The 18,813-nt window shown below is 39.5% G+C and overlaps 1 protein-coding gene across 1 annotated transcript in view; it reads right to left on the reverse strand.

Moving 5' to 3' along the window:
- Window positions 1–18,813, reverse strand: part of polr3a (polymerase (RNA) III (DNA directed) polypeptide A) — a 75,179-nt gene that overhangs the window by 28,813 nt on the left and 27,553 nt on the right. The window contains exons 17-21 of the mRNA XM_022669061.2: window positions 17,226–17,337; window positions 15,202–15,320; window positions 8,238–8,375; window positions 5,579–5,749; window positions 137–250 (exon numbers count right to left, since the gene is read on the reverse strand). Of these exons, the coding sequence (XP_022524782.1) occupies window positions 137–250; window positions 5,579–5,749; window positions 8,238–8,375; window positions 15,202–15,320; window positions 17,226–17,337 (654 nt within the window). The remainder of the gene's footprint in view (window positions 1–136; window positions 251–5,578; window positions 5,750–8,237; window positions 8,376–15,201; window positions 15,321–17,225; window positions 17,338–18,813) is intronic.

Consider the following 18,813-nt stretch of genomic DNA (forward strand, 5'->3'; position numbering starts at 1 on the left):
AAATTGATTCACTTGGAGAAAAGGTCATCTGATTTAAGTTGATTCACCTCGGGAAAAGTCGAACTCACCTGTAGTAAGCAGTGTCTGATCTAAATTGATTCATCTGGAGAAAGGTGTGTGTGAGAACTGGACTGACCTGGAGAAAGGTGTCTCTGCAGCAGGCGAAGTCGGTCCTCTTCATGATGGAATCCGTAGTCAGAACCAACTCATTCTTACTCAGAGCCGGTTCATTAGGACACGTGTAGACCGCCTGACAAACAGAACAATGAGGAACAATTAGTACATATATTAAAGCCAGTTTAGTTCCTGACAATGTGAATCTGGCAGCTACTATTTATATAATCCTTTCATACAGCTTCATTGAGCTGCAAAATAACTTGAGTGCGCTAAATCTTAACACACTGACTTTTCCCCTCTCTACTGAAGGGACTATAACTTTAAATAGTGAACATGTATTGACAGTTTAATTACTTTTGGATACATTTGGGATGTTTCTTAGAATTCTGGCCGATCTATTCACTTAAACCCGACACAACGAGGCTTAACTAAAGATCTGAGCTCTTGTTATCGATTCTGAGTGGAAGGCTCTTTTAAGTGCATCTCTGATCCTCAGACAGCCAATAATTTGTCCGAGCACGTTTCGTCTTCAAAGCCAAGTTCAGCCAGCGGTGCATGATGAGCAGCAGTGACACAGCAGAGCTTCTAACTCTTATCAGTTACTGCACCAGTCCTCCCAGTCACTCCCTCTGCTCCAGCCTGCCAGAGGTGATTAGCATGGAGATAAGTGGAGAATAATAATCAGCGACAGCTGGTAGAGATTCGCATCACGAATTGAGCAGAGCAGAGGAGTTACGGTTAGATTCTCACTCAAGACAGAAGAGCCAAGACTTATGCTAATACAGCTTTAACAGGACTGGAAACATTCCAACTGGACTGAGGCCTAGTTTCTCTCCACTCTTTTAACACCGACACAGTGTAGAGTTCAAAACAGCTCAGTACAGTGAACACCAGAATCAACTATAAAGATTCTACAGCTGCAGTTTTCAATGTGGACCACTGGTCAAAAAATGTGCTCATATTTTCAGTTTTACAGCAGAAACAATAGGATTGCTAAGGGTCTAATATACAGCTCTGGGGAAACCGCTTAAACCAAATTGAAAACCTGGAATATAATTAAGAGGAAGATGGATGATCACAAGCAATCAAACCAGGAGTGTCATAGAGTTATCCAAAAGCAGTGTGTAAGACTGGTGGAGGAGAACATGCCAAGATGCATGAAAACTAATTAAAAACCAGGGTTATACCACCACATATTGATTTCTGAACTCTTACAAACTTTATGAATATGAACTTGTTTTCTTTGCATTATTTGAGGTCTGAAAGCTCTGTATCTTTTTTGTTATTTCAGCCATTTCTCATTTTCTGCAAATAAATGCTCTAAATATTTTTTATTTGGAATGTGGGAGAAATGTTGTCCGTAGTTTATAGAATAAAACAATGTTCATTTTATTCAAACATACACCTATAAATAGCAAAATCAGAGTGGTTCAAAGTGATTTCTTAATTTTATTTCCAGAGCTGTATTAATTGAGTGGTCAGCAGGGCTGATCATGGAAAAATGTGGGGGTGATATGGGGGGGGGGGGGGGGGGGGTGCACATTACTTGTTGGCATTTGGGCCCAAATATATATATATATATATATATATATATATATATATATATATATATATATATATTAATATTATATATATATATATATATATATATATATATATATATATATATATATATATATATATATATATATATATATATATACACACACATACACACACACACACACACACACACACACACACCCTGTATATATATATATATATATATATATATATATATATATATATATATATATATATATATTTATATATATTTATATATATATATATATATATATATGCTCATCAACATTGTCAAGCGGGTGTCATGGCTATGCTCCCCTGGGAGAAAATTTTATTTAAAAGCCCCATAAATGGAATACAACCTTCAGACCTGAGATTAATAAACCCAATTGTCTATATTAAGTCTATATTACAGTAGCATCTTTATGTAGAGCACCAGAGCTCTTGGGACCCTGGACCAGGTAGTCCTGTTCAGTAATCCATCCCTGCTTTTAACTGGTAATTTACCAGTCTACTTATTGCTTATATAGCAAACTGAGACTACAGATCCTACATACCAAGAAAGGTCAGTAGAAGGTATTTATAATACTCCAAAATAAACCGGGATTTAATTGGTAGCATTTACTAAAGGGCATGAACAAAAAAAAAAAAGTGTGTTGTAACCAATGGCTGAGGCTACTGCCCGTTTCTGAACACACCAACAATTCAGTTAAACAAACTAACCAGAGTTTATACTCCATCAGAATTAAACTGTTTAACTCCAACTGAAAATCTTTAAATAAGAAAATCAATAAACGAGAACCCAGCATTTACTCCGGACTAGTTTAAAATTAAATTAATATTAAAACAGTGATTAAAAACACTAAACACAACACAATCAACATTAAATAATTTAGTATTTATTTAGATTATCGTCAGTGAGGACTAGTAGTAGGAGGAACCTGATTCCCTGTTTCTCCTCCAGATTGAAGCTCAGTAAGTGTTATTATATTCTGTAGTTCAGAGATTATCCTGAAGAAACGCTCTGCTGTGTAAAAACTTTTTTGCCATCTAAATGCAAACTTTAGCATAATGCTGTATTTCCAATACACTGTACCCTCTATCTTCCAAATCACCTCACCTCACTGAAGCTATTTATTAGAAAATAAATAAACTCAAGAATACTAATTCTTTCAATTTAAAAGAAACAATCTTAAAAGACTTAAAGACTTCTGATTTAAATGGTTGAATATTTTTTTGTTTTCTGGGCTATGGGATGTTTTGAGGTGGGATAAAGACCCCAGCATTTGCAAAATGTAGGGAACCCCTGTTCAACAAATTCAGAGCTTCTAAAAGTGTGTCAAAGCATCTTCTAATTAGTGCACTAAACTACTTTAAACCTCAACAGAGTGCTTTAAAAAGCCCCCTGAACCGGGCTGTGCCACCACGCATCAGGGGAGCTGCATCACTGAGCAGAATAAGTTGAAGCAATTAAAACACAGCATCCCACTTGCCTCCCTAAGCAGCTCCATGGATCACCTTTGGGGAGAGCTGGAGTGACACACCTAATGTGAAGACCTCTGGGATGTGTTTGAGGAATTACAGCATTAAAAGCCTGCATGCATTAGCAGATCCACTAAACACCTTTGGGAAGAGCTGGAGTGCCAAAGCTTCACTAAACAAATCTGGGGTGAGTTTGAGTGTCAAAGCTCTATGGAACACATGTGAAATGAGTTGCAGTGCCAAAGCTTCACTGAACAAGTTTGAGTTGAGTTGCAGTTTCAAAGCTTCACTAATCAAGTTTGAGATGAGCTGCAGGGCCAAAGCTTTACTGAACAAGTTTGAGTTGAGCTGCAGGGCCAAAGCTTCATTGAACAAGTTTGAGTAAAACTGTGGTGCCAAAGCTTCATTGAACAAGTCTGAGTTGAGTTGCAGTTTAAAGCTTTACTGAAGAAGTTTGAGCTGAGTTGCAGAGCCAAAGCTTCACTGAACAAATCTGACTTATTATATAAAACATAATTAAAGCTTTAAAAAGTCTAACTAAAGAACTGAGCAATGAAATTACACCAAATTAAATCCATAAAAAAGTCATTATTCACGCTGTTCCACAGTACAAATCTTTTATACCTATAATAAACTTAATCCCAATGGATAAAAAGCCAAAGGGATTTTACTTCACAGTAGGAAAGAGCAGTGTTCTGCACTTAAAAGTCTCCTATATTTAAAAATCAATGGGATATTATGAGTGTAATTAAACATCTCGGAACAGGTTTCCCACTGTGGTATTATTGTACCCTCTAGCCTCTGTTAGCACATATATTAGCACTTTGAGCAAGCGTGCTCTTTATTAAGTCTATTAAAACTTCCTCTGGCTGAAGATAAGCCTTTATATCTTAGTTCAGGAAAGGAGCCAAAAAGGCCAAACTCATTCTCACGCAGAGAACCGCCAGCGTCAGCAGAACTCCAGTTCTGTCAGTTCCTGAGACTGGGGTCACCTTCAACACTGTCGAAAATACACACTCAACCAAAACACAAGATAAACCCACATCAGTGGTTCCTCTGGTCTGACCTTTTCTTAGCAGGGCTTCATCTCGTCGGCTAGCATTAGCTTTTTGCTTTCCTCTACACTACTTCCAAATTCTCCTGAAGTTGCCGCCATGGTCTACACTTTCTCCAGCTTTTTAGAGTGTTGAAGGTGACCCCCGTCCGAGGAACTAAAATAAGTGGAGCTGTGTTGGTATTCGTTTTTAAGAAACAGCTGTGCTGCTGGAAATGTAAAGGTCTCATTCCATCGCTTTTTCATTCATTTTAAAATGTCTAGCTGTGGTCTCTAGTATGAATGAATGCCATGTGAGCTGTTTTTGTGAAAAAAAAAATGTTCTGGTGTTTTTATTTAGCCCTGCTTTAGTTCACTGAATTTGAGGTCTCTGAAGAAAGACAGGATTCGGGCTCTTGCTTATGAACATACATACATGCAAACATATCGCGTCTGATTGGCTAACGGCACTGCAGCAGAGAACGCCTACCTGCGTTCCCCCACAGTCAAAACGTACCTCAGACTTGGTGATTTGATGCTTTGGAAGTTTCCCCACATCGATCGATTCCCTTGGTGATTTGATGCTTTGGAAGTTTCCCCACATTGATCGATTCCGCAGGGTCAGCTTTACATCGTAAAATCTGACGTGAACGGCACCAATTTTGACAGGGTTTCTATCGAGCTGTACTGCCTTGTCAAACCATGCTTCCCTAATGTATATTTGAGGTCTCAGTAAAACACAGAATCAAACGGAGATCAGATTTAAACCTATAGTTACTTACACAAGATAGCTAACGTTAACTAGCTGTGTAAACAGAAGCTGTAAGCTCCTCCTTAGCTAACGAGACAGTGTTGGCTCTACTGCAGCCCGGCTTCAGCTGTCTGACACAGAGCCTTTCCTAATCAACTCGTATTTCTGAGGATTTTCTTTTACTAGCTACTGCAGACAATGAAGGCTGAGGAAGAGTTTCATGTGCAGCATAATATACAACTCAGAGACCTACTGTATTTCACAAAGAACAAGAACCAGTTGATTTTAGCAGAAGGAGACCTTTAAACAACGTGTTTACTCACTCTGCACTCTATTAGACACTCCTACATTGCTGTTCCACCATGTAGATGTGACGTCAGTGAAAGAAGCTCATCTGTTGCTGCACAGTTTGTGCTGGTCATCATATGCCCACATCATGCTGTTGGTGGACTATTACTTAAATGTTTAAAAACTCAAGCAGCACTGCTGCCTCTGATCCGTTGTCAATTGTCTTCACAATTTACATTATTCAAGTTAGGAACTTGACGTCAAGTGCTTAAATGACACAAACTGGTGTATGAACCAGCTTTGTATATAGAAAGAGAGAAGGTAGAAGGTGTACGTGTTCTTACTCTGATATTATCCAGCACTCTCTTGAACTCCAGTGGTTCGTCTTTGCCCTCCATGGCTGCAGGGTCCAGGCCGTCCCCACCGTAGATGAACTGGATGATATCTCCAGTGGAGCTGCGGACCGTGAGGTCATACTGGGAGCACAGGTCCTCCAGAGACTTCACCAGACGCCTCTGTACAGGAAGAAACAAACACACACCTTAACACAAAACCCCACAAACAAACACTGTTAGTCACTGGAAGCTGATTGCTGGTGGTCGGTAAGCTGAAGTACAGTTTAAATCATAGCAGTTGATTTTTGCCTAAAGCACAGTATGACCTCAGTGAGAAAGTGAGCTAAAGATCTACTCTGGAACCTTCCAGCACACTCAGCTCGCACAGACTGTAATTTAGCGGGCAGAGCTGACAATTTATCAAATTAATGCATAGTTTATATCACGTTTCATCATCTCAGATGTGTGTTTACTTCAGCAGATTGTGTTTGTGTGAATTAACGGAGATTGCATCAGTGCTGTTAGGGCTTATCTGGTTTGTGTTTGTGATTTGTAGTGAGTTATTTTTTCTCATTGTTTCTTCCTTCTGAGATTTACACATGCTGAATAGATATCACAGAAAGATATAACCCTGAAACAGTAAAACAAAAAAGAGAAAGTCAAAGAGGAAGAGGAAGAGTGAAGGAGAATGTGAATGAGAGCGAGTAACGAGGAAAAAACAGGAAAATACAGGTCCTTCTCAAAAAATGAGCATATTGTGATAAAGTTCATTATTTTCTAATGTACTGATAAACGTTAGACTTTCATATATTTTAGATTCATTATACACACAGCTGAAGTAGTTCAAGCCTTTTATTGTTTAAATATTGATGATTTTAGCAAAAAAATAAAGAAAAAAACTAAAATCTCAAAAAATTAGCATATTTCATCCGACCAATAAAAGAAAAGTGTTTTTAATACAAAAAAGTCAACCTTCAAATAATTCTGTTCAGTTATGCACTCAATACTTGGTCGGGAATCCTTTTGCAGAAATGACTGCTTCAATGTGGTGTGGCATAGAGGCAATCAGCCTGTGGCACTGCTGAGATGTTCTGGAGGCCCAGGATGCTTCGATAGTGGCCTTAAGCTCATCCAGAGTGTTGGGTCTTGCGCCTCTAAACTTTCTCTTCACAATATCCCGCAGATTCTCTATGGGGTTCAGGTCAGGAGAGTTGGCAAGCCAATTGAGCACAGTAATACCATGGTCAGTAAACCATTTCCCAGTGGTTTTGGCACTGTGAGCAGGTGCCAGGTCGTGCTGAAAAATGAAATCTTCATCTCCATAAAGCTTTTCAGCAGATGGAAGCATGAAGTGCTCCAAAATCTCCTGATAGCTAGCTGCATTGATCCTGCCCTTGATAAAACACAGTGGACCAACACCAGCAGCTGACATGGCACCCCAGACCATCACTGACTGTGGGTACTTGACACTGGACTTCAGGCATTTTGGCATTTCCTTCTCCCCAGTCTTCCTCCAGACTCTGGCACCTTGATTTCCGAATGACATGCAATAATTAACCAACGGTCCAGTGCTGCTTCCCTGTAGCCCAGATCAGGCACTTCTGCCGCTGTTTCTGGTTCAAAAGTGGCTTGACCTGGGGAATGCGGCACCTGTAGCCCATTTCCTGCACACGCCTGTGCACAGTTGCTCTGGATGTTTCTCCTCCAGACTCAGTCCACTGCTTCCGCAGGTCCCCCCAAGGTCTGGAATCGGCCCTTCTCCACAATCTTCCTCAGGGTTCGGTCACCTCTTCTCGTTGTGCAACGTTTTCTGCATAATTTTTCCTTCCCACAGACCTCCCACTTGATTCAGCACTCTGGGAACAGCCTATTCGTTCAGAAATTTCTTTCTGTGTCTTACCCTCTTACTTGAGGGTTGTTTCAATGATGGCCTTCTGGACAGCAGTCAGGTCGGCAGTCTTACCCATGATTGCGGTTTTGAGTAATGAACCAGGCTGGAAGTTTTTAAAAGCCTTAGGAATCTTTTGCAGGTGTTTAGAGTTAATTCGTTGATTCAGATGATTAGGTTAATAGCTTATTTAGAGAACCTTTTCAAGATATGCTAATTTTGTGAGATAGGAATTTTGGGTTTTCATGAGCTGTATGCCAAAATCATCAGAATTAAAACAATGAAAGACCTGAAATATTTCAGTTGGTGTGCAATGAATCTAAAATATATGAAAGTTAAATTTTTATCATTTCATCATGGAAAAGAATGAACTTTATTACAATATGCTAATTTTTTAAGAAGGACCTGTAGAGTTTCTATTGGTCCGTTCATCAAGAAATTTGGGCACAGTGTAAGGGACAGTTTGTGTGTTTAAATTATGTAGTAAACTAAAAATCGACAAAAATGAAGTGTTTTTTTTTTTTTTATTGGACAGCGACGATATATGAATTTGTTCTTAATGGAACATCTAAATAAATTAAAGGTTAAATAAATGAAATAAAATACAGAAAAAGAGAGAACAGTGTAGGAGAAGACAGAACAGAAGGGAAGAAAGAGAGAGAGAGATTTTTACCTGACAATAAACAGCTCAGGCTATGTCCACAGGTAGCCAGGGACCCTACTGTGTATGTGAGGTCACGTGTGTGTGTGTGTGTGTGTGTGGCTTTGTGTGTACTGTACCTGCATGTATCCAGTCTCGGCTGTTTTGACGGCTGTGTCCACCAGCCCTTCTCTGCCGGCCATGGTGTGGAAGAAAAACTCAGTGGGGGTCAAACCGGAATAGAAACTGTCTGCTACAAAACCCTTCGCTGCAGGAAGCTGGAACACACACACACACACAAACACCGTATAACTACCTCTGACAGCATTAGCATTGTATATATAGTCCTATATAGTCCTCAGTCTCCTCCAGAACAGCCTCTACTAAAGTAGCTTTAAGTACAATTTATTTATTTATTCACACATCAAATCACATCTGTCATTCACTCAGCTGTGAAGGTCACTGACGGCCTCATATACATACAGAAGCATCATCATACACACAATCAAAAACACACACAGAAAACTGTACATCATTTATGTCGCACAAAAACCCTTGTTTCTCCATATTTAAAATTAGACTAGTTAGACTTGTTTATAATTACTCTGTTGTAATGGAAGAAATTCTGGTTGCTAAAACGCGTCTTTTATTCCATTCAATTTACCATGATAATATCAGGAGGAAGACCAAGCCACATAAAAAACAAGTGTAAACACACCTAAAACTATTTTAATTTCACAAACCACTTCAGAACATGGTCTGAGACACATTTGAAATAGATACGAATCCCATCCCTCAAATAATTTCAGAAGATGGTCTGAGACACATTTAAAACAGATATAAAACCAAATACACAAACCACTTCAGGAGGTGGTCTAAGGCACATTTAAAATGTATACAAATCCAATCATTCAAACCACTTTAGAAGGTCGTCTGAGACACATTCATATCAGATATAGACCATCAGATTTGTATCCATTTTAAATTCGTCTCAGATTCACCACCTCACTTCAGGAGGTGGTCTGAGACACATTTAAACCAGCTACAAATCTGATTACTCAAACCATTTCAGTATGTGGTCTGAGACACATTTAGAAAATATACAAATATGAATACTTAAACCTTTTCAGGAGGTGGTCTGATTCACCACCTCACGTCACTGGCTACAGAAAATGCTATTTAAAAAAGGCTACAAATCTGAACACACAAAACCACTTTAGGAGGTGGTTTGAGACGCATTTGAAACAGACACAATTTTGACAACTCAAACCACTATAGGAGATGGTCTGAGGAACATTTAAAATAGACACATATCCGATCACTCAAACTACTTCAGGTGGTGGTTTGAAACGCATTTAAAACCTGTTGAAATCCCGTTTATGCAGCTTGCCAACAGATGCCAGAGCCCTGACAGAGCACAACTGGCCTTGCTCTCTCTGGGTGGGTAGATGGCCCTTTTCCCCTCATCACTCTAATAGGATGATGTTGATCAGCACAAAGGGTCTGTGAGCTGATGTATCGGAACCAAGTCGCTGCGTTTCCTCTAAGTGTGCTGTGATGCTACTCGTCAATACTGCATCAGCAACAGTCTGAAAAGAAGCGGAGTCTGACTGTACATGTATTGGAGGAGGCATGTGCTAGTCTTCACCCTCCTGGTGTTGGGGCATCATTGGTGACAGGGGTGTTTTAACGAGTGGGTTGGGTAATTAGCAATTGGCCTTGTAAATAGGGGGAAAAAAATGGGATAAAAAAAGATCAAATGGAATTACACAAACTACTTCTGGAGGTGGTCTGAGATATATTAAAATCAGATACAAATCTGATCACTCAGACCAGATCCTCAAATAATTTGTGATATTAGATTTGTATCACTTTTAAATGCATTTCAGATCACCTCCTGAACTGGTCTGAGACACATTTTAAGCAGCTAAAAATCCGATAATTTAAAGCACTTCTGGAGGTGGTCTAAGACACATTTAAACCACCGACAAATCTGAACAGTGAAACCACTTCAGGAGGTTGTCTGAGACGCATTTTAACCAGCTTCAATTATGATTACTCAAACCACATCAGGAGGTGGTCTGAGATGCATTTCAAACCAACACAAATCCAAATACTCAAACCAGCTTAGGAGGTGGTCTGAGACATATTTAAAACAGATGCCAAATCTGAATACTGAAATCACTTCATGAGGTGGTCCGAGACTCATTTAAATTGGATAAAAATCTGAATACTTAAACCACTTAAGGAGGGTGTCTGGGACACATTTAAACCAGCTACAAATCTGATTATGCAAACCACTTTGCATTGTGGTCTGAGACGCATTTAAAACTGATACAAAATCCAAATACTGAAACCACTTTAGAAAATGGTCTGAGACGCATTTAAAACAGAAGTGTGGTCTGAGACACATTTTAGCTTAAGCTACTAACTTTACTACACAAATATGCATCTGATTCTAATTTTACACAGCTTAAATAGTACAGGCTTCATCGGTTCTTAAACCAAGAAATTAAAAAATCAACTAAACCTATAAACAAAATTTAATACAGTAGTTTGATAAAAAAAAACATTTATTTAAGCAATGTTGACACGATCTTTAAAATTAAAATGTATGTCAGATTCCGAGAGCTCCATTGTGTATGAGTAAATTACTGAGCTAACCCTGTGCTTATGTATTTGTTAGCTAAAAATATCTTTTCTCCATCGATAGATAAAAACAGATTTGTAGATTGCAAATTTCCACGATTTTTCCAAAACATTGTGTATTTTTATTTTTCCTTTTATTTTAACTTATCCAGGCCTGGAAATTGCTATTATGAAATTCAATGACTTTTCCAGGTTTTTCATGACTGCACGAACCCTGACGGTAATAAATGTAGGCATGGCCTAACTTTTTTTTTTTCATGCAGAGGAGCTGAATAAGTCAGAATAAGGCAGGTTGATTCTTTGGGACCTCAGTACTTCACAGTTTTAGTATGGGAGTGTATGCAGAGTGAGGTGGAAAGAGTGGGGTGAGGACAGGAGACGTGCTGATGCTCTGAGAGGAGCTAATGTACTCTTCAGCTTCACACTCTACACCTGGATACGACCCTTTCCTTAGAGAGAGCAGAGACATATTATAATATATATTTTAACTTTCTTACTTTTACATTCATCAAAATGTCTTATCTAAATGTATGATTTTTTTTCTATATTTATGTTTTTAATCCCACTAGGCACTTCATGCACTTTAAGAAGAGCTTAATGATAACATTCCGGATTCAATTTTATTATTTCCATCAATATTTTTTATTTATAAAGAAAGTTTTATGACTATTTAATAGGGCTGGACCCGAATATTCGGGTATTCGGATATTCGTTCGTTGAGTAGGTATTCGGTTTTTAATTTTGGTATTCGGATATTCGTTTTTTTTCTCCTTTCCAGAGTTCCACCTCACTCTAACCACTTCTGTTCTCGCGGGTCCCGTCAGAATATCTTGCGCGCGGGACAGAACTGAACTGTTATTGGCTGGAGCGGGAGTTTAATCCAGACGATGCGAGAGCAAATTAATAAATAGTTAAGAAAACTGTAATAATTGTAAAAAAAAAAAACTAAAGAAAACTCTCAACGCGCAGGATGGACCGACACACACACGCACACACCGATGGTGTTTGGACTGGGGTAAGGAACGGGACCACACTATTCAGCGCTGCTGTTTTAATAAATATATAAGTAAATTTGAAGCATTAAATGTAGTTTATTTAATTTATATTAGGAACGTGGGGCGGGAGCGGCAGAAATGTGTATGTGGCGGGCGGGCGCGAGATTAAAAGAAGCAATTTTTTTGCGGCGCCGTAACGAGACAGAAACGCGGGAGCGTGGAAGAGTGGGTTTAAAAATCAGTCTCGCGCAGACCTCTATTATACATGATAAAAAAAAATGCAGGCTCTTCGAAACTGATTTATATAATAAAACGTAAGGGGTAATGTGGCAACAGTAGGGGCTAAATCTGTTACAAAAGCCTGGCCTACAAAAATGATGTCTGAACGAATTTCCTCTTATCTAATATAATTTAAAATGGTTTAAAAATATAAAATAATTTCTAAGCAAACGAAATATTTAATATTGAGCTTATAGCCCAAGTGCAAAAATACAAAATCAGTAATACGGCTATGCCCTGCACAATCCTTTAACCGAAATAGACCAAGTACAATAACGTCATTAACAATGACTTTCCTCTACTCTAATATAATTTAACATGGTTTAAAAATATAAAATAATTTCTAAACAAACGAAATATTTAATATTGAGCTTATAGCCCAAGTGCAAAAATACAAAATCAGTAATATGCCCTGCACAATCCTTTAACCGAAATAGACCAAGTACAGTTTACAATGACTGTCCTCTAATATAATCAACAATGTTTAAGAATATAAAATACTTCCTGAACAAACGTTTTTTTTTGTTTGTTTTTTTAAGCAAATAGCCTAAGTGTGAAAACACAAACAGCAATTTACTGGGCTGGCTTGCGCAGCGGAGAAACCGTGCAGCAGCAGCCTCGGTGTGGGGCAGCAGAAATTCCGGGATGAAAACACAAAGAAATCTGGGCTAAAAACACAGAAAAAATATGGGGTGAAAACACAAAAATCCGGGATAAAAACACCAAAAATCCGGGGTGAATATGTCTCGTCGGTCAGAGCAAATTGAACATTTTTCAGTGGATTAAAGGGGCCGTGATTTGCTTTTTTTTAAAATTTTTTTTTACCTCTTTTTTTAAAAACGAATATTCGAATATTCGCTTCGAATCAGTGCCGAATATCCGGAGCTCAAAAAACGCTATTCGGGCCAGCCCTACTATTTACCGTAATAGTCTCATTGGTATTTATTACTGTTTTATTTATTTTTATTCATCATTATACAATTTATAATTGATCACCTCTACTCACACTAGTGCTGCAGAGTAGTAAAATAAGCATTAAAGTTGGCACAAATAATCTTCTAGACTTCCCTTTTCCACAAAAAGCCTATTAGCCACACAAACAACAATATGGCCACCATTTCCACTGAGTGTGATTAAATGATCCTTTTTTATTTCAGATTTTTATCCCATTTTTTCCCCAATTTGCAAGACCAATTACCCAACGCTCTCATTAGAACTCCCCCATCACTAGTGATACCTTAACACCAGGAGTGTAAAGACAAGCACATGCCTTCTCCGATACATGTGAAGTCAGACTCGGCCTCTTTTCTAAGTGCTGCTGCATCATTGCCGAGTAGCATCACAGCGCACACAGCGCAGGAAAGCGCAGCGATACATCAGCTCACAGGCGCCTCGTGCTGATCTACATCATCCTTTGGAGTGATGTGGGGAGAGAGAGAGAGAGCGCCATCTACCCACCCAGAGAGAGCAAGGCCAATTGTTCTCTCTCAGGGCTTCAGCAGCTGAAGGCAAGCTACATGAACAGGATTTGAACCAGCAATATTCTGATCATAGTGGCAGGGCTAGATGATTAATTTTTAAATGATCTGTCTAAATATATGTTTCTGAATATGGGAAATTGAATTTTGCATTTAGAAACAGTGGAATGTTATGAAGTTATAAGACAATTTATTAAACAAATACTGTGTTTTTGCACTGAATTTAAAGCAGCTAGTTCTGGGAGTTACGTTTTAAGTATTTTTTGGGGCTTATAACATTTAATAAGATAGGACATTGAGAGAGAGTGGGGGTGGGATTAGAAAATGCTAAGGTGTTGCTAGGTGGTGGGTAAGCTGTTGCTATGGCATCCATGTTGGTTGCTGTGGTGGTGTTAAGTGGTTTCCAGATGTTTGCAGTTAGCTGCCCTAATAGAGTTCTGTGGGAAACAGAAACTCTTCATCTTGAGCGCACGTTTATATGCATGGGACTGAATGGGAGGAACGAGGGATAAAAAAAGACAAATAGATGAGTGTGGGTCAGTATGACTGTGGATCATAGCTTGGGGACCTGCCCTGAAGTGGCACGCAGTTTGATAGCTGTCGGGCAAACGAAAGAATGGGATTTGATATGAGGAAAAAAATAAATGCAAGTCAGTGGGAGGAATGAGGGATGGAAATAAAACGACAAATAAACGAGAGCTGGCCAAAACCACAGCGAATTTGTGCTCGGGGTTCCGCCCTGAGATAGTGTATTCGAATCAGTACGAACTGGTCAAGCAGAAGGACAGTAGATGGGTGTTCATTTTTGCTTCCTGTTCATTCTTCCTAATTATGCAAATAAACGGAAATAACGAAGTTTTAGCAAAAATCGTGCATCTGTTTCAAAAATCTGTGTGTGTAAGCACGCATTGCACCATTGGACCATAAATCCATAAATCAGTTAAAACAGCATAGTTGCACATTTTTGGGGCCCGATTAACTTTGTCATGTCCCATTACACAGAATTTAAATGTCCAGATCACCACAATATGTCTAGCCTTTAGATTTCTACACTGAAACCCTTTATTTCACATTTAATATGGATCTTGGATTTTCAGGTGGCGAACATGATTTTTCTGATTATGTTGATCCTAAACATTATTCCATATTCCAAAAGAATCGTTCACTTAAATTAATTAGAATATATAATCTGCAGCACCGCAAAGAGATAGCCTAGCCAACTGTGCTCTCTCTGACTCTGACTGCTGATGCATCTCCTGGAATTCAAAGCAACAAACCCTGTATAAGAGGCAGCACCACACTCTGCTCTACTTTAAATCACTTGGTCAATATTTAGAATTTTCAATACAATTCAGTGGAAAAGTGCTGGATATTGTTTGACTGAACAAAAAGGACATCATTATTGTAAGAAAACTGGGTTCTAAATGACATGCACAAACAAGGTGACCTGCAGACACACACTAACGAACACAGACACACACACACACTAATCAAAACCATCTCTATTGCCCCCCCAGTAACATCCTCAAGCAATTTCTTCCTACAGAGAACAAAGCAAATGTGTGTGTGTGTGTGTGTGTGTGTGTGTGTGTGTGTGTACAGAAAAGGGACAAGTGAGAAGTAAACCAGTGATTGTAGAAAACATTCTGTTCGTCCATCCTGTTAAAAATGTCCACCATGTTGTTAAATTTGTAGCCACTTACTTTGGAGTGCTTCTCAAAGTGTGGCAGCGAGCGATTCTCAAACCCGTCCGGAACACGAGACCCACTGATGGCCTGCTGACCCACACACGCGATCATCTGAGAGATATTAATGAAAGAACCTGCAGAGAGAGAGAGAGAGAGAGAGAGATGCAGTGATGGGCTATGTTGACAGACCATGTTATTAAACAAGTAGCGATAATAAAGGTCAAATAAAAATGCAGTAAAAAAGAAATCCTTTCAGATCTTCCCTTGAGTAAAAAATACAAGAGCATCTACCTTTAAATGTACGTATATACAGTGAAATTTTAAGTACCATGATTTATGTCCACGAAGAAAGACTGTCACTTTCGGGTGTAACCAAATATTAAGGTATTTTAGTACTGTAATATCACCTTTTGCAATACTGTATTAATAAATATAGTACTGATGACCGCTAGAGGGCAGTGGTGAACTTTATTTTTAAATCTCAGTGTTCTGATTGAATAAAAAAAAATGATATTTTATATTCTCCAAAATCTTAATATTTCGTCTTATTTACAGTAATAAATTGCCAATATGTAGCTCTAGGTATCACTCTTGTTTCACCAATCATTTAATCAATAATTAAAGACAATAACTATTTACATACTAATGTCTATTAAAATTACTAAAGTACAAAACTCTTAACTATTTTTTTACATTAACAAAAAGTTATTTGTAATTTAATTGTAAATATCTGTTCATAACTTTGCTATATTGCATCCAAATATTTCATATTTTCCATCGTTTATGCAGCCTAGACACACCCAGAAAGAAAATACTTCAGTAAAGTAAAGATAAGTGAGTGAGAGAGAGAGAGAGGGGGGGGGGAGAGCGGGAAGGAGAAAGAGAGAAGGAGGGTGAGAGACGGAAAGAGAAGAAGAGAGTGAGAAGGAGAGAGAGAAAGAAAAAGTGGAGAAAGAAGGAGAGAAGAGAGAGAGAGAGAGAGAGAGAGAGACAGAAGGAGAGAGGAGAAAAAGGGAAGGAGGGGGAGAGAAAGAGAGAAGGAGCGTGAGAGAAGTAAAGAGAAGAGTGAGAAAGTGAGAAAGAAAGAGATGAAAGGGAGAGAGGGGAGGATAGAGGAGAGAGAGATGGAAAGAGAAGGAGAGCGAAAAAAAGGTAAGATGCACGAGAGAGAGAAGGAAAGAGAAGAGTGAGAAAGAGAGAGAGAAAGAGAAAGAAGGAAAGAGAAGAAGAGTGAGGAGAGAAAGCAAAGAGTGAAGAAAGAAGGAGAGAAAGGAGAAAAAGGGAAGGAGTGTGTGTGAGAGAGAGAGAAGGAGTGTGAGAGAAAGAAGGAAAGAGAAGAGTGAGAAAGTGAGAAAGAAAGAGAGAAAGGGAGAGAGGAGGATAGAGGAGAGAGAGACTGAAAGAGAAGGAGAGCGAAAAAGAGGGAAGAAGCATGAGAGAGCGAAGGAAAGAGAAGAGTGAGAAAGAGAGAAAGAATGAGAGAAAAAGGGAGAGAGAGGAGGATAGAGGAGAGAGATTGAAAGAGAAGGAGAGCGAAAAAGAGGGAAGAAGCATGAGAGAGCGAAGGAAAGAGAAGAGTGTGAAAGAGAGAAAGAGAAAAGGAGAGTGAGTGAGTGAGTGATTGAGAGAGAGAGAGAGAGAGAGAGAGAGAGAAAGAGAGTGCGTGTTTTGGAGCAAAAGCAGGAACCCATCAGGTTTTTTGGATGAGGAACAGAAGTTGGGATAAAACACTCTGGTGACTCCAGATAAAACTGCTGCCACTGTAACTCTCAGATTTCAGGCTCAGACACTTTATAAATTCTAGTAGAATCAAAAAGTCCTGCAACCATCTCAACTTTAGCTGAATCATCAAAACTCTAAACTTCTGACGCCAGGAGCTCCAGAACAGTGCAGTGAGCACTTCTACCATTAAAGAGCAGAACTAAATGCTACAAGCAGTAGAAATGTGAAAATACTTGTAGATCAAATAAATAAAACAGCTATTAGTAAAAATACCAGTTACAATGAATTTGTGTGTGTGTGTGTGTGTGTGTGTGTACCTTTAGATCCACACAGCGCCATGATCAGTGGACTGTTACTCTTATCCAGCTCCCTCAGACACGCACTGCCAGCATGATCTCTGATCACCGACAGCTCCCTCAGGATCAGTGCCTACACACACAGACACAGAGTTATACAAAGAGACACACGCACAGTCAGTCACGCAGAGACACACGCAGACACAGTTACACAAAGAGACACATGAGCAGACAGGGGCACAGACACAGGGGCACAGACAGGCAGACAGCAACCCAGACACACAGACAGATAGTCACACAGAAAAAGACAGACAGAAACACAGACAGACAGCCACAGAAAAAGACAAACACACAGAAAGAGGCAGACAGATACACAGACAGACAGACAGACAGAAACACAGCCAGACAGAAGTCATACAGAAAAAGACAGACACACAAAAAAAGACAGACAGATACACAGACTGACAGACAGACAGACACACAGAAAGACAGACACACACGCAGAGAGACAGACAGACACACACACAGAGACAGACACACACACAGAGACAGACACACACACACACGCAGAGAGACAGACACACACAGAGACAGACACACACACAGAGACAGACAGACAGACAGACAGACAGACACACACAGACACAGACACACACAGAGACAGGCACACACACACACAGAGACAGGCACACACACACACAGAGACAGGCACACACACACACAGAGACAGGCACACACACACACAGAGACAGGCACACACACACACAGAGACAGGCACACACACACACAGAGACAGGCACACACACAGAGACAGACAGACAGACGCATGCAGACACAGAAATACACGCAGACAGGCAAGCACAATCAGATATGAATAGATGTGATCAGTCAGTGAATTAGTGCTGACGGCTGGCTGTGGTGAGGGACGGAGGTTAGCACTGATGAAGAACATACTCTGAGCTCTAAGTTGCCCCTTCTGAAGTCTCCATTGCTCCACCAGCAGCTCGCATTCAGTAAAACTGAACCGGATCCTCTTTTAGAGGCTGTACATGTGATGTAAGTACGTAAAGACGCGTGACGTGGCCAGAAGAACTCGACCTACAACCCAGTTTTCAGAATTAATATATTAGGATTAGCAGGTAGATGGTAGTTCCAGCACACTGGTACCATTAAACACAATATGTTGTCCCTTCTCCAATAAAAATGCTTCTGCTTTCAGTTCAGAAACAAAATAATATGGTCTGCCACTTTAAGTAACTATGCCATGACTGGTTGAGACCTGGTCGGGGAGTCGGACCCTGCTGTCTGTCTCTGAGCTTGAGACATAATACTGAATAAAGCTGTATCTTCCTGCACTGAAGGTCTCACATAGACTTTTTTTCTTTGGTCACCAGCAATGGAACGACGGGCGAGATGAACATATGTCTTTGTGGACTGAGGCAGTACAGTAATATTACAGGATATTACGATAACACAGAGTTACACAGTTCCGTAGAGAAAGGAACCTTGCATGTAACCTCTTCATTACCAGGTAAAGCTTATGATGCTTACTAGCTGCTAACTATGCAGTTGCGTGTGCATGAAGCCAGCCTCATGTATCCTGCGTTGG

The sequence above is a fragment of the Astyanax mexicanus genome, chromosome 15, assembly GCF_023375975.1.
Source record: "Astyanax mexicanus isolate ESR-SI-001 chromosome 15, AstMex3_surface, whole genome shotgun sequence".
NCBI lineage: Eukaryota > Metazoa > Chordata > Actinopteri > Characiformes > Acestrorhamphidae > Astyanax > Astyanax mexicanus.